At 49.2% G+C, this 16619-nt stretch overlaps 1 protein-coding gene, 1 long non-coding RNA gene and 1 pseudogene across 2 annotated transcripts in view; 1 reads left to right on the top strand and 2 right to left on the bottom strand.

Moving 5' to 3' along the window:
• LOC141727738 (uncharacterized) overlaps positions 1 to 16619 on the bottom strand; it is a 667665-nt gene that overhangs the window by 64586 nt on the left and 586460 nt on the right. The gene's annotated exons all lie outside the window — the stretch shown is intronic.
• On the top strand, positions 3261 to 4193 carry LOC141727750 (olfactory receptor 14J1-like). The gene has a single exon (XM_074534034.1). It carries the CDS (start codon positions 3261 to 3263, stop codon positions 4191 to 4193), a length of 933 nt encoding a protein of 310 aa, XP_074390135.1.
• Positions 11092 to 16619, bottom strand: part of LOC141727749 (cTAGE family member 2-like) — a 33740-nt pseudogene continuing 28212 nt past the window's right edge.

Below are 16619 nucleotides of genomic sequence, written 5' to 3'. Positions count from 1 at the left end.
TCAAGGCCTTTCCTCCCAACCCCTGACAAAATGCAGTGCCCTTTGCCTCACTGTCTGGCAACAATATAACCCACATGGTCAAGTATATTAAGGCCAGCTGTCACACTATTTCTAATCCAAATGTTTCTGTTCCAAGTTATTCTTCCTCCCCAGAAGAGAGTTTCAATTCCCCAGAGCCACCTTGCCCCTCAACCACAGAAGATCCCTAGGAAAGGATTTGGAAAGAAACACTTAAGAAAGGAGACTGGCAAATAGTCTAAAAACTCCTCGTTGCCCCCGCATGTTATGAAAGAAGGGGGCAGAATCCCAGGTATCAGCCACCGGTTTGAGGGGAAATCAAGGGTCTGTGCAGGGCAGCTAAAGATCATAGGAAGGACTTACCTTGTTTTAATGGCCTAATGAGTGCCATGTTTACAGCATATGTCTCAACCTCCTATGATTTAAAATATATTATGACCATGTTGTTGTCACCTGCAGAATACACCCTATGGGAAGGGGGATGGAAAGGGGATGGAAGTGTATACTAAATCAATTAATAGCAATGACTATGTTAATAATGAGGCAAGGGCAGAATTGACAAACAACCATCTAGCTGGAGAGGGACAACACAGCCTACCAGATGATCAAGCAGCAAGTATCCCCAGAGAAGTATTGGGTGATATCAAAGAGATGGCTTTGAAAGCTTCAATCCAGGTATTGGATTGGTAGCACCCCCAATTTGGACTGCCTTGGGTGGCTGCAGCTAAAGCTTTAGGACAATCAGACCATCTTGGGTGCCTGTTAAGTAAGCAAACCAATGCTACCTCCCTCACACTGAGTGGCCTGCTCTCAGACACAGAGACCATCAGACATGCCACCTTGCAGAACAGCGATAGTTTTTACTCTGGGCACATGGGCATGGCTGTGTAGACTCTGAGGGCATGTGTTGCATGAAGCCCTCCAGCCACAGCGAGTCAATCCACAAGAGCATTGAAGTACTGAATGAAGAGTTCAAGAAGCTTCAAGTGAAAAACAAAGACTGGTTCAATAAACTCTTCCAATCCAAGGGACTAAAAGGTTGGATGATGTCTAGCTAAAACAGGACTATAAATTCTCTTAGCTGTTGTTGTATTGTTAATTGTCTCATGTTTGTTTGGATGCTTTTAGAAAGTCTTACAAAATTCTTTCAATTCCATCTTTGTTGTAAAACAGAAAAGGGGAAGATACCCAACACAGGATCTTCATGGACTCATGGAGGAGAGAACTAGAGACCAGGATGGCACAAAAAAACTCTCAGAGACTCAGTGTGGGCAAGAAAATCCTTAAAAGTACCTAAAAGTATTCTTAAGTCCATAAAGTACCTTAAAAACCTTAAGTATCTAAAGCCATTAATGAGCCCCACTGAGTGTCAGTACAAAGCTCTCCAGGGATTCGTTAAAGCAGATAACTGGGGCCATGATTGCACAAACCTGTCACAGAGCCTGTATCAAAAGGGAAACCCCAAGTACCTTCAAATAACTGAAGTACCTTGAAGCATTAATGAGCCCCAATGAGTGTTGTTACTGACAAAGCCTCTCCAGGGACTAATTAAAGCAGATAATTGGAGGCCATGATTGCACAAACCTCTCAGAGACTCCAAGGCAAACGCAAAACCCAAAGTCCTTTGAAAAACCTGCAGTCCCTTCAGGGAGCATTAAGGAGCCCCCAAGGCCATTCCTGAGCAAGGCTCCCCAGGGACTCCTTCCAGCAGATCCTTGAGGCCACTGGGATGTGGGCTAGGGGGGGATGCTGAGGGCAGGACAAGGGGCTGACAGTGCCCAGCCTGGCTGGGGCTGTGCCAGGAGGCCCCAGGGCCTCAGGACAAGGTGTCTCCTCCCAGCCCTTGGTGGCACAGACCCTCCTGTGCCCCAGGGCACCAAGACTTGGCTTCTCTTTGTTCCCCCCCGTCATCACTTCCTGCAGTTCTGTGCTCTGCCTGGGGCCTGGGGACACTTTCTCAGTCGTGTCCCTCAGTGGGACCCATTAAAAGTCTAAGAAACTTTGGAGTTGAATTCTGACTTGGAGTTCTGCAGAGGTTTCTTCACCTCCCTCTCAGGGACTGATGTTCAGGGCCTGAGCACAAAGCCCCAGAGGCTCATTAAAGTCCTTGTGCTGTGTCTGTGCTGCTGAGCTGGGCTGGGCTCCTGGCACAGAGGCAGCTCCTGGTAACCAAGAAGAGCTTCAAAAGCACATTTCTCTTGATGAGCAGCTCTTCTGCCAGCCCAGCACGGCTGGGGCACTGCCTGCAGCCACCCCGGGCACAGCACAGAGGCATAGAGAGCTTCAATCAGTCAGGGCTGGGAAGGTGCTGAGAAGTGCCTGGGGCACAATCACTGCCAGCCCTTGGCACAGGAACCTCTGGCTGCAGGACAATGCAGCTGCAGCTCCTGGAGCCATCTCCTAAAGCTGGAACATCCCAATGCCTACAGACCCTGTGAGTACATTCTCTGATTGTCTCTTGTGCAGAGCAGCCAGCGGTGCCCAGGGCTGTCGTGCAGAGCAGGGTCCTGCAGCCCAGGGCGCTGTGCTGGGCAGGGACTCTGCTGCTGCCAGGGACAGCTCTCAGCCAGCCCTGGCAGATGCTCCCAGCGCTGGGGGACAAGGTCTGGGTGGGAGGAGACAGCTGGTCAGGCTTGGAATTGTTCTCCTTTTGTGGGGAGGGTGCTGCATTGTTCAGGACTGCTCCCAGCAGGGCATTTGACTGCAGAATATTTCCAAGTAGATTTCACAGGGAGCATAGTGAAGCAGGGGCTGCAGAAAAGGGAAAATCCTGCTTTTTTTAAACCACTGGTCTGGGTTGGAAATTGCACATAGACATTCATCACTCAGTTAAGGTTGGAAAATAAAATTCTTTGTGATCTGAATAAACCAGGCAGCAACAGCAATCAGCACAGGACCCCAAAGGCAGCATCAGTGTCGCTTTTCCAGGCTCCTCAGGGTTGCTCTGACATTGCCATCAGACCCTGCAGAGCCAGAGCTGCCCCTGAGCAGTGCCTGAGCTGGGAGGGATCTGCAGGGCAGAGCTGAGCCCCCAGGGCTGGGCTGGGCTCTGGCAGCACTGGCAGGGCCCAGCCCTGGGCACAGGGAGCAGCTGCTGGCAGGGACAGCTCCAGGCAGCAGAGCCCTGGGCAGGCAGTGGGGGGAAAGTGCCCCCAGGCTGTGCTGGGATATTTAAAGTCCTCTCCAAACACAACTATTCCATGATTACTTTTCTTACAGATCCCCATGCCAAGGCACAGAAAATGTCCAACAGCAGCTCCATCAGTCACTTCCTCCTGCTGGCATTGGCAGACACACGGCAGCTGCAGCTCCTGCACTTCTGCCTCTTGCTGGGCATCTCCCTGGCTGCCCTCCTGGGCAACGGCCTCATCATCAGCGCCATAGCCTGTGGCCACCACCTGCACACGCCCATGTTCTTCTTCCTGCTCAACCTGGCCCTCACTGAACTGGGCTCCATCTGCACCACTGTCCCCAAAGCCATGCACAATTGCCTCTGGGACACCAGGAACGTCTCCTACAAAGGATGTGCTGCACAGGTCTTTTTCTTCGTGTTCTTCATCTCAGCAGAACTTTCCCTTCTGACCATCATGTGCTATGACCGCTACGTGTCCATCTGTAAACCCCTGCACTACGGGACCCTCCTGGGCAGCAGAGCTTGTGCCCACATGGCAGCAGCTGCCTGGTCCAGTGGCTTTCTCAATGCCCTCATGCACACAGCCAATACATTTTCCCTGCCCCTGTGCCATGGCAATGCCCTGGGCCAGTTCTTCTGTGAAATCCCACAGATCCTCAAGCTCTCCTGCTCCAAATCCTACCTCAGGGAACTTGGGCTCATTGCAGTTAGTGTCTGTTTGGTATTTGGTTGTTTTGTGTTCATTGTTTTCTCCTATGTGCAGATTTTCAGGGCTGTGCTGAGGATCCCCTCTGAGGAGGGACGGCACAAAGCCTTTTCCACCTGCCTCCCTCACCTGGCTGTGGTTTCCCTGTTTGTCAGCACTTCCACATTTGCTTACCTGACGCCCCCCTCCATCTCCTCCCCACCCCTCAATCTGGCCCTGTCAGTTCTATACTCGGTGGTGCCTCCAGCCCTGAACCCGCTCATCTACAGCCTGAGGAACCAGGAGCTCAAGGCTGAAGTGTGGAGACTGATGATTGGATGCTTTCAGGAATATTAAATTGATGGCCAATTGCTGCAAACCACTTGTAATTGAAGTCATCGTATTGTTGGTTTGATTGTAGGGGTTTTTTTCCCTTTATATTAGTTTTCTCATGTTGCTCACAAATAAATGTCTTTGTTTGTGCCATTTCTCATTTTGTTTCTGTCCAACTTCCCTGTGACCACAGACTTTGTCAATGAGGGGTTGCACTCTGGGTGACTTTAAAGGAAATAAAGGATCTCCCAGCCAAGTTTTCTGCAGAGATGCCCTTGTGTTGCCTTCTCTGGAGCTGCAGCAGCAATGTCTGTGTGCAGAGCTGGGGGCAGATCAGTGCTGGCCCAGCAGCTGTGCCCAGCAGCAGCAGCACTTGCTGTTGCCAGTGCTGCTGCCGTGGCCCTGCCCCGCTGCCCTGGTGGCCCTGGTGTTGCTGCAGGGCCTGAGTGCTCTCGGGGCCGGGCACAGCCCTGGGGGTGGCAGTGCCAGGGCTGCAGCAGGAACAGGCCAAGAATTATAAATAATTTGTAATATAAATCATTTTGATAGTTCTTTTGGATTTGTCCTTTTTTTCCCTTTGATTTAGTTTTTTATGATTGTCCACAAAGTAAAACCATTGTTTGTGCCATTTCTCATTTTGTTTCTCTGCACCTTCCCTGTGTCCACAGACTGTGTCAATGAGGGGCTGTGTTCTTGGTGTCTTTAAACGAGCTAAATGATCTCCCAGCAAAGTTTTCTGCAGGGATCCCCTTGTGTTCCCAATTCTGGAGCTGCAGCAGCACTGTCTGAGTGCAGAGCATGGGCCAGATCAGTGCTGAGTCCATCAGCTCTGATCCTGCTGGCCACATCATTCCTGATCCAGGCCAGGAGCCACTGGCTTTCTTGCCCGCCTGGGCACACTGCTGGCCCATGTCCAGCCTGCTGTCCAACAGTGCCCCAAGTTCCTTTTCTGCCTGGCTGCTGTCCAGCCACTCTGTCCCCTGCCTGTAGTGCTGCAGGGGTTGTTGTGGCCAAAGTGAAGGACCCGGCAATTGGACTTGTAAAACCTCACCTTGTTGGATTTGGGCCCTGGATCCAGCCTTTCCAGGGCCTGTGCAGAGCCCTCCTACCCTCCAGCAGATCAACATTCACACCCAGCTTAGTGCCATCTGCAAATTTGCTGATGCTGGACTTACTCTCCTCATGCAGATCATCAGTGCAGATACTGAAATCCACGGTGGCTGGCTCTGATCCCTCAGCCACCATGTGGGCGTTCTGTGATGGCACTCAAGGTGATCTGTTCCATAGCCTTGCCAGGCACCCAGGTCAGGCTGACAGGCCTGGAGTTCCCCAGCTCCTCCTTCCAGCCCTTCTTGGGGATGGGCTCACACTGGCACCTCCAGTCCTCTGGGACCTCCCTGCTGAGCCAGCACTGATGGTAAATGATGGAGAGCAGCTTGGGGAGCTCATCCACCAGCTCCCCCACCCCCCTAGGATGGATCCCATCTAGTCCCAGAGACACCTGTGAGCATGTGAGAGGATCAGCAGGTCAACAACTTCTTCCTCCTGGATTACAGGGGCTGTTCTGCTCCCTGTGCCCATCCACCAGCTCAGGAGAACACTTGTCCTGAAGAAAACCTGTGCTAATATCGAAAATTGAGAGAAACAAGGTGTTAAGTAGCTTAGCCTTTTCTTTATCTTTAGTTACTGTATTCTCCACTGCATCCAAAAAAAAAGAGTAGATGTTCTCCTCATCCCATGTTTTGCTATTAATTTATTCGTAATAACATTTTTTATTATTTTTTACAGAAGTGGCCAGGTAATGCTCTAACTGAGCTTTCGCTTTGTGGGGGCCTAAATATATGTTGTATTGTAAGACCTATGTGGTTCTAAGTTACTCCAAACGAGCTGCAGCTGCAGGGTCCTTAGTTGGGCAACAGCTGTGGCTCGTGAGGGTAACTGAGATAAATAGGGGTGGGTCGAGAGCCCAGGAGGAACCCCTGAGAAGAGTGCTGCAGAGAAAGGAGAAGAGCCAGAGAGCTGGGACTGCAGCAAAGATTACAACAATTGGTGGCCCCGTGTGAAGACGAACATGCAGCCAAACATCAAGAGAGAGAAGGTATGGAATCCCCCAGACAGCCGAGAGCTGTGACAGCCGAGAGCTGGGACTTTGGAATATCAGCCTGAGAGCTGGGACTTTGGAGTAGCAGCCAGAGAGCTGGGACTATAAAAGATAGGACAGCCGAGAGCTGTGGCAGCCTGAGAGCTGGGACTGTAGAACATAATATGGCCTTTGAATTAAGGAGCTGTAGCAGCAGAAAGCTGTAAGAATATGGCCTTTAAGGAAAAGAGCCTTGGAACATCTAAAGACAGCCGAGAGCTGTGGCAGCCTGAGAGCTGGAACTGTATGTGTATTATAATCGTATAATTGTTAAAAGAAAAAGGGGAAATGTGGGGGCCTAAATATATGTTGTATTGTAAGACCTATGTGGTTCTAAGTTACTCCAAACGAGCTGCAGCTGCAGGGTCCTTAGTTGGGCAACAGCTGTGGCTCGTGAGGGTAACTGAGATAAATAGGGGTGGGTCGAGAGCCCAGGAGGAACCCCTGAGAAGAGTGCTGCAGAGAAAGGAGAAGAGCCAGAGAGCTGGGACTGCAGCAAAGATTACAACATCGCTTCTCAACTTTTCTTTCTGCATCACCAAATAACATTCTTAAACACTTCCTAAGTTTCATGACCTTCTGTCAAAAGTTGCGTCCTCTTTTTTCCCCTGAGTTCCCATAAAAGCTCCATGGGCAGCCAGGCCAGTCATTTTCTTCACCAGCTCATCTTCTGCCACACTGGGACAGGCTGCTCCTTCCCCCTGAAGATAACTTTCTTGACATGAGTCCATGTTCCCAGTCCCCTTTCTTTTTAAGGGCTGTTTCTCTTTCAAAGAATCAGTGCCTGATTCAGTACTCCCCAGTTCTGCATCCTAAACAGGTCAAAGTCTGCCCTTCCTAATTGCAGTGTGGAAGTTTGGTAGCTGCCCCTCCTTCTTTCACAGAACATTGAAAACTTGATTATTTCATGGTCACTGTTCCCCAGGCAGCCTCTGAGCCCTACATCTGCCACCAGCCCTTCTCTGTTTGTGAACAGCAGGAGACAGAGCTGTCCTTGGCAGTGGAAGTGTTACCAAAAATTCGGCAAAACAGAAAACTCCTTAACCCCAGTATAGCATTAAGAAGCAGCATTCTTTATTCAGCTGGATGCACGGGGGATAGCTCCTCCCAAAGCCGTGCAGGCTGAGTGCAGGAAATTTTCTGTTTATACTCTGTATATTGCACACATATTCATTGATTTTCCTGGACTAAACTTACATATGATAATCATTTTGCCAAAATCATTAACATATTTCCCCTCCCCTTTACCCATGTGTTCTTCTCTTCTGGGGGTCTCTCTGGTGGTCGTGGACCCCAGTGTTCCAGTGGGCCAGGCTGAGCTGGCAGGAGGCTGGTAAACTTTTAGTTCCTCTTCTCACACAATGGGCATTGTGTGGTTTCCATAGGCCTGCGGTTTTGGGGAACAAGCTCCAGGTGTGAGCTCAGCTGGTGTAGATAACTGATCATCTGGTAACATGAGGTGACAAAGTGGGCTCTGACATCAGAGAGTGGAGGATAGGAGGTCATGGAAAAGCTACAGCATCATAAATTGCATTTATGACATCACAGAGCAAGCTGTGACAGCACAGGGCAGCAGTCTGACATCACAGAGCACATGATGATATCAGAGATTTGGCTGTAACATCAGAGACCAGTTGTGTGACATTAGAGAATGGGCTGTGACATCACAGAGTTGTCTGTGACATCAGAGACCATCTGTGTGACATTAGAGAATGGGCTGTGACATCACAGATTTAGCTGTAACATCAGAGACCAGTTGTGTGACATTAGAGAATGGGATGTGACATGACAGAGCAGGCTGTGGCATCACAGAGTGCTGCCGCCACTACAGGGGCTATGATGTGGTGTCCCAGGTCGAGCACAGCTCTGTGGCAGCACCCCTGCCACATGGGCCAAGACACGCTGACACCAATGTGGTGGACAGTGAAATGGCCTTTATTAACTGCCAACAGGGGTCATTTATAACAGGGGGTAACGGCAGGGCAAGGGTAAAGGGAGAGGGGTTAGGCATAATATCGCGAGATCTCCCAGATAACACGATATCTTAAGCCCACATTTCCCTCCCCCCTCTTCATGACCTATTAAAAACATAGGAAATGATAACGTTAAAACTGCCTAGTGGGACAGTAACAAACTTGTAACTGCCACAAAACAAACAACTTTTAACAAACTTGTGAGTGTAAATATTTAACAAATGAAAAGTTTAGCAATGTAACACACACAAAACATAACTATCTCTAACTGGTTTTGTAAAAAAAATATGAACTTATTTAAAACACAGGGCGATCAGTCATGGGGCTGATTGAACTTTGACTTCGGGCATTTTTGCAGGACTTGCTCAGCTTATGTGTTGTCATCACAGCACCAAACTGTCCTCCCAGAATCTGCGATCTATTTGACTTTAAAACCAGGGTGTTTTGGAGAGCCCAAGTCCAGACTCATGTTCTCCCCAAAACACCCTTTGGACCCTTGGCGCAGGAAAAGTTCTGGGTTGATGGGTATTCCATCTAAGTAGAGTCAGAACTTCGCCAGAGTTCCAACTCCGCCTGACGGATACCACTTGGGACAAGTGCTAAGCTCTTTTTCTCTTTCCCCCTGTTCTTCTTTGCACCAGCCTCTCACTGGGTTTTTTCACAACCCCGATGTAGTCTGCCATCGGGCTGCCTGATGACTCGGCACTGCCTTCTGGGAGTGGGGTATGCGGGCCATGGGGATGTCTGAGGGTCCAGTTCTGCAAAAGAAGCTTTTCAGATTTCGTTAGTCTTTGCCCTGAAGGTCTGGTTTTATTGATTTGAGTGGGCACCATGTGATTTTACTGTCTTTCTTTATGGCTGCGTACCCTCGCCCTGCAAGTACCAACCTCCAACCTGTTTTCCACTCTCCTAGTTAATTTTTCACTGTCATGTACAAAGTCTCTGTACTTCTGTCTCTCGGAGGTATTGGTGAATGTCTTCTTCATACTCCTCCACAGCCAGAGTTACAACAGCTTTCATGTGATCCTCTGGCTGGGACTGGAAGGATTTTCAAGGACAGTGGGAATATATTGTTCTATTCAGGAAACTGTATGCTAGACACATGTTGTTTGCAGCTTATATGGACTGCAAATGGTAAAACACTCTGCAAGCATTTACCCAGTGCTTCCATTACTCAGACAGCCTTGGTATTAGCTTGTCCTAGCTTGTGGATCTTCTTAGTTCTTCCACTCATCTGATCCAGAGGTCTAGTTTTACTACAATACGTTCACACAGCAAGAATAGCAAAGAAACTGGAGTCCATACTGAGGTTCAGGTTACTGATTTTGTGTCAATGCTGGCAACAGCACAGCCCTGCCAAGCTGAACTCTCAGAGAGCAGTCTGGGTGGCTTCTGTAGCAGTACCTGAAATCAGTTCACTTGGGAGCTCCAAGTCCACCCTCTGCCTGCCTGGGCATGTCCCACTTTGTGCATTTGGGCCCCTACCTTCTGTCTAGGCAGTTCACAGATGTCCAAGGAAGTACCTAAATGCCTCCTAACCTTCCTGGGTGAACCATCAGGTATGTTCAGAATATGTCTGACACGCTGGACCAGGAAAATATAGAAGTAATTATTTATATTCAGAAGCAATTATTCACCATCCTTGTGGCAGCCAACCAGTTTGATCACCATCCTAGATACTCCCCTCCTTGAAGAGACTGAGTCTATAGCTCCTGGTGACAAATCCCTCTGGCTTGAGGTTAGATGTCTGAAGCTTTTCCACAGGAAATTACAAACAATTCACATTTTTTGAGTTAACATTCATTGTTTCACCCTCTTGCTGCTTCTTGGCAGTTTTCTTTCCTCCAGGAACTTCACTGATGTGCACAGGGCTGACAGGTGGGAGAGGTTAAGCTCAGCAGGCTCACGTGGAAAGAGTTAAATGGCTTCAGCTGGATCATGTGTGCCTCTGGGAAAAGAATCTGATTGAGTCAAGCTGAAAATACTCTTGCTGGGAGCACTGGGTGGTCAGGGCTCCAACTGCTTGACTGAACCACTGTTGTGAGGAGCAAAGGTGGGCAGGGCTCATCTTCATCCACAAAGTCACTACAGGGTGGACTCAGCAGGTTTCTTTGTTTTCTCCACATCACTGAGATTTGTGAAACGTTTGCATCCAGGCTATTTTCCTATTCCTTGTTCTGTCTGATTAACACACGATGCATTTTACTGTGGTGGACACCAGCCATGAGGTGGCTTTCCACAGCAGCTGGACTACTTCACAAAGAGAGAGAAGGATTTGTGCTACCACAGGGAAAACAAAGGAGGAAAGTGCACCTCTATCTGCTAACACAGAGAGTGATTACCCATAAAGTCTTAGACTCTCCTTTAAGGACTACAAGTCATACATATTTACATAATCTGTATTTCATTAGCATCTAGAGTTCCTAACAGGGTTGATCTCTAATATTCTAGTCAAGGTATTCATTTGTTGAGGGTCAGTCCCTAAAAGTTCACAATTTAAAAAAGAAAACACAGCAGTCAGGGAAGGACGGAGGTCTTACAATGTATATGTGTTCAAACCATTATCCCTTTTCCATTTTGTGCGAATTTCACTTATATTTATATGGCTTTGTCTCTCCCATTTTGTGGTGAGCTGAAGGGCTCTGTACACACCAGAACAACTAAAATTTTTCTAATATCTACCATCATGCAGGTATTATTTCTGAAGGGCATTACAATGATACTCATGACATACTGAAACTATTCTTTGTGTCAACAAAAACAGACTCTAAATGAGGTGCATAAGCTGAGCCATGTTACATTTTGCATTTTAAAGATTTACAGTGCTAAGCATGCAAACTATCCTAGATCTGCAAAGAGCACTAAAACTTGGTTCTGTTTGTGGACTATGTTCTGAAGATGTTTGCCCATCTGTTTTATCAAAAGACTGAACATTGTAAGCTCGTAGTTCTGCTGGTCCAGAAAGTCTTGCAGTATTTGGAGGATTAGGGAAAAGTCTTCCTTGTCTCCGAGCTGGATGAGCTGGATCAGCATAAGCCTCACCTGGTGGAGGCAGAATTATCCTGTGTTCTCTTTCCCAAGGAGGAGACAGGGATCCAGCATCTGATGGTGGTTGTGGGGATCAGTTAATCTATCAGAATTCAGCTCTCCTCTTTCACTTCCAGCTTCGTACATGGCAGCTGGTCCTCTGCATCCTCTTCCTCCTCCTCCACCTGAAAGCATAGGTGAAAGTCTTAAAGGACCTTCCAATAAAGTTGGAGCAGTTTCAGCTGCTCGGGCTGTCAGCCAATTATCATGAGCTTTTTTCTTATGTGAAGTAATCTGATTCTCATAAGAACGAATGGTTCTCTCCAGCTCTTCTTCCAGGTCCTTTGCTCGCTCTCTGTAGCTGTTAAGTTCTTCAGCAGCATGAATAATTTTTTCATCTACTTTAGAAAGCTTTTCTTCCTTCTGTAGACGCTCCCTCTCTTCTAATGTCAACTTCCTGCGTAGTTTCATTTCATTTTCTTGATAAAGCTCAGTCATTAAGTTTCTGCTGAAGATTATGAACTTCACTTTCAAAAGATTCATTCTCAGACTGCAAGGAAGCTTGCTGGCTTTGGACGGTTTCTATGCATTGCATAAGTTCTTCTTTAGCTTTATTTTCATCAGATAGTTTTGAATGCACTTGGTCTCTTTCTGCTTCCATGGTCTTTAAACAAGCATTTAACTTTGCAGCATAGATCAATTTTTTTACAGTTCATTTTCGCTCATCATCTAAGTGCTCTCCGTTCTCTGTTTCCCCCTTTATATCTGTGTCCCAGTGGTTGTCTTCAGTGTCACCATCTTCCTGTATTCCTGAACTCCAGTCTTTCATGTTCAGTATATATTGTGTCAGTGACTTGATTTGGCTCTCTATTTTTCAAAACTTCTTCTACATCTGTTTTAGAAGACCCAAACATCTTTGTTTGTTCATTTAGTTCACTAAATCATTCACCCCATCCTTCAGCTTCTTGTAAAAGTTGTTTCTCACTTTCCTGGAGATGGCTGTTTTCATCTACTGCATCTTGAACAGATGTCTTGAGTCTCTCAGTACTAATCTGATACACTTTTAGGGTGGACTTGGCCTCATCAATTTGTGACTGGATAGATTTTTTTCATTCTCTAAAGACTCCACTTTCTCCTGAATTTCAGCCACCAATGTATCATTTCCCGACTGCTTCGATTTTTCTTCTTCCAGTTCATGAAGGGGGTTTGTTCCTTGACCCAAACAGGAGGACTGTGGTGGCTACCCTTATGTGCCCTCACTCCTTCTTCCTCTGTATCAGAAGAGCCAGAATAAGAATCGGGATCAGCAGCGGACTGCTCAGGAAACCACTCATCCCAGTCCGAGTCAGTCCCAAAACTCGACTGACTGGTGACTTCCAGGTTCCCGAACCTTCCTTCTGCCTTAGCCCCGGACCGCTCCCTGCCTCTAAACTCGCCCCGCCTCCTGCTGTAACGCGATCTCCGACTGAACACACTCAGAGCAACGTCAGCTTTCCCTCCGTGCTCCTTCCCTCTCTAGTGCCCGCGCATGCCTGCGTTAACTTGCAGCCCTCCACTATCTCCGCCGATCGCGGCGGCGGCCGCGTCCATGTTCTCCCCTTTCAAGGGCTCACCGCTCCGCGGCGCGTAGGGTGGAGGCCCCGCCCAGGCCCCCTCGGAGCGGCGCCCTCCCCTTTTCGGGGGCCGGCCGCTCCGCGGCACGCAGGGCGGAGGCCCCGCCCAGGCTCCCTCGGAGCCCGAATCAATGGCGGCCCCGCTCCGCTCCGCGCTCCCAGCTTATCGGCTGGGCTCCGCGCCCTTGGGCTAACGGCCCCGCACGGCACTTCTGAATCAACGGCTGCTGCTCGGGCTTCCTCCAGGAGCCCGTCCCAAAATGATCTTTTTTTTTCCTACCCGGGGGCGTTCCCGTGGCTGCAAATCATAACCCTCTGTGGACTCATAATCACCCACATCCTGATAGGGCCCCTCCCGCAAGCAGTCCTGGGCGGCCCCCCACTCTCCCCGCTCCTGCCCAACAGCCTGCATAACACTGCCCCATAATTTAAAAATGACCTTAAAAAGGGACTCCATTCTCCCCCTCACTGGTCCCTCGGCGCGAGCCCTCCTCTTTCGCTAGCCTGGTGTGAGCCTTTCTCATGCGCCAATCACGACGCGAGCCTTCCTCTTCCGTCGGCTGCAGCGACAGCTCTTCTCCTTCGCCGATTGCCCGGCGCGAAACTTCCTCCTCCACCGCCCCGACGTGAGCCTTCCTCCTTCGTCGGTCCTCTGGCGCGAGCCTTCCTCTTTCGCCGAACTCCCAATGGGGGATTTTCCCCCTTTCGTTGGTCCTCCGGGAGGGTCCTCCCCGTCGGAGGCAGTCCCGCTGCTCCGGTTGCCATTTCCTCGCCCAGGCGATTCCCGCTTCCGGCTTCAATCCCGGGTTCCCGGCACCGCTTGTTGCCGCCACTACAGGAGCTATGGTGTGGTGTCCCGGGTCAAGCACGGCTCTGTGGCAGCACCCCTGCCACACGGACCAAGACACGCTGACACCAATGTGGTGGACAGTGAAATGGCCTTTATTAACTGCCAACAGGGGTAATTTATAACAGGGGGTTACGGCAGGACAACGGTAAAGGGAGAAGGGTTAGGCGTAATATCGCAAGATCTCCCAGATAACACGATATCTTAAGCCCACAACAGAGGGGCTGTGTGACATCCCAGCAGGGCTGTGTCAGGTCACTGGGTTGGTCACTCCACCCCAGCTCCCCCTCACAGTTTCTCCCAACAAGTCCAATGCTGTTCATGCCCAGCAGGGTCCCTGTCCACCGGGATCCCCCTGGCCCACCTGGAGCCACAGCCTCCACCAAAGGATGTTCCACAGGATCCACCCCAGAGCCTGACAGGGGACAAGGGGCCAGGGCTGTGGTACCAAGACATCAAGGACAGGGATTATCCAGGTCACTGAGACCTGGTTTGGGTTGCCCAGGGCAGGAAAGATGTCTGGCAGCTGGAGCAGGGTCTGGGAAGGGCCTCCAAGGTGGGGCTGGAGCCCTTGGGCTGTGAGCAGAGGCTGAGGGAGCTGGGCTTGCCCAGCCTGGAGCAGGGAAGGCTGAAGGGCTCCTCATCCCAGCCTGGCAGTGCCAGTGAGGAGGGGATGGAGAACACAGAGCCAGGGTCTTCACCGGGGGGCTGGGGGGAGAAAAAAGCCAAAGGGTGGAAGGGGAAAGGAGAGATCAGCCAGAGCATGAGGAGATGAAATGAGTCAGGCTGCTTTCAGCTTTTCCTCAACACCAAGAGCAGCCTGACCTCTCTTCTCCATCCACCACTGACAGCTTTGCAAACCAGGAATTGTTGGAGCTGTTTTGCACCACACCAGGATGAGCATCCTGATGCAAGAACTGAATTGTGTTTTTATCTATCATAAAACCATGTTTGTCTGAAAGTAATTTTAGTATGGAAATCACCTGTGGATGGCAGAATCATCAGACACTGCTGGGATGTTGCCCATAGCTCAGGGAAGAGCGTGATTGTTACTAAACCGTGTCCTGTTCAACTGTGGTCTGTTGGCCATGAAGAGAAACTTTCTGTGCCTCTGAGTCTCAACAGTTCCTGACCCCCAAAGGACACAAACCTGATGAGTTGTGGCTCCCATCCCAGCGGTAGCACCTGCGTCTCCCTCCATCCCCAGAGCAGAGCTCCGTTGTCCCAGAAAGTCCCTGACAAAGAAGGGATGAAGGAAACATGAGAGGCTGTGAGGTTCAGGTGCAAGGCAGAGCCAGGGAGAAGAATGGCTTTTGCATCTGATGGAGCTGTTCCTTCCCTTGGCTTTGTTGGCTGACAACAAATGAACATCCCTCTGTCGAGAGAAGGAGACCCGGACACCAGCTGGTTCATCACAGGTCCAGTTTATTGAAGAAAGCATGGAACACTTATACAGCAAATAATAAGCTTATCAATATTCTGTAAGCCAAGCGATCTATTGGTTAAACTATGCCATTAACTCCTCCACATTCCTTTGGGCCTACGTTCTCTACTTCTCACGTCTCGCTGTCCATTTCTTTATCATACTCCGCTAGGCCCAAGGATACCTTATCTTGCAGGTGCAAGATTTGGAATTAACCACTGTCTTGTACTTTTCCATTCTCTAGTCAGCTACATTCCCAACATACACCCTGCCTGCAAAAAGGCCTCTGCCCTAGTTAGGACATCTTTACAAAATTAATTCGGCTGTGTCCTCTCTCCTCAAGCCACTCTTTGACAAAACTCTCCACATCCCTCTGTGTCTCGGGCAGCTCCTTCTCCAAGGAAAGCAGGTGGGAGTTGGAGCCAAGGAGCTGAAAGCTGCAGGTGCAGCCTGGGCTGGAGGGAGCTCAGATTTGCACAAGGCTGCTCTGAGTGCCAGGGCTTGGATGGGGGAAATGTTGGGGTGGGGGTGGGAACAGAGTCTGATTGATTGTCAGCCATGGAGGGTCTTGATTTTCATATGTATTCAAACTGCATGAGGTGATACTTGGATTCAGCGTCAATTGACAATTGCACATATCAATGAATTAACAGGAAAACAAAACTAAACTGGACCTAAAAAATCTTTTCTCACTGTCTTTTTAAATATCATGTCTTTGAATACACTACTGAGATCTACTTAACTACAAATTATTAGGAAACTGAAATCAAATGATTCCCAGAGGCTTGGCTTTTTAAGGTGTTCTGAATGTTAATGAGCCCTGGGACACTGAATTCCTGCACTCAAGAGCTGAAGGCTGAACAAGCCTCTGCAGCAGGAAAATTCAGCAGCAGCCTCCAAGGTGCTGAGGATGTCAGCAGCCCCCACTGAGGCCATCCCTGCCCAGAGACCGTGGGGGAATGGGCAGACAAGGAGAGCGTCCCTGGGGCTGGGGCAGCACAACTCAGAGGCACCAGCGGCTCCAGCTGGGCAATGGAGTGTGGAATGTGGCTGGGAAAGCCCTGCCTGGGCTGGGCCAAGCAGGACACACAAGCCCTAATTCCCATCCCCCAAACAATTCTCTCAAGGAGACATTTAAAAGGAATTACAGTTGTTTGTGTACTCTGAGTTGGACTCCCTGAAGAAATACCAATAAGAGAATCTCAGGAGCCCAAACCAACCAAACAGCGTTTACTGACAGATTTAGAAAACCAGAGAAACTTTGGGAAAGGGTTAATGATAACATTGTAGTGGTTTTCGTTTGTTAATTTAAGATTTTTCCCATCTTGAGATTTCTTAATAAATGGATTGTTGAATGTGGTCAGTTTTAGTTTTGGTTAATTATTTATATGTTTATTTTGCTGTGAGATAGGATTACGAGAAAGGTA

Source organism: Zonotrichia albicollis, unplaced genomic scaffold, assembly GCF_047830755.1.
Source record: "Zonotrichia albicollis isolate bZonAlb1 unplaced genomic scaffold, bZonAlb1.hap1 Scaffold_254, whole genome shotgun sequence".
NCBI classification, from domain to species: Eukaryota; Metazoa; Chordata; class Aves; order Passeriformes; family Passerellidae; genus Zonotrichia; species Zonotrichia albicollis.
The sequence above is the reverse complement of the archived record's forward strand: the minus strand, read 5'-3'. Positions and strand labels throughout refer to the sequence as shown.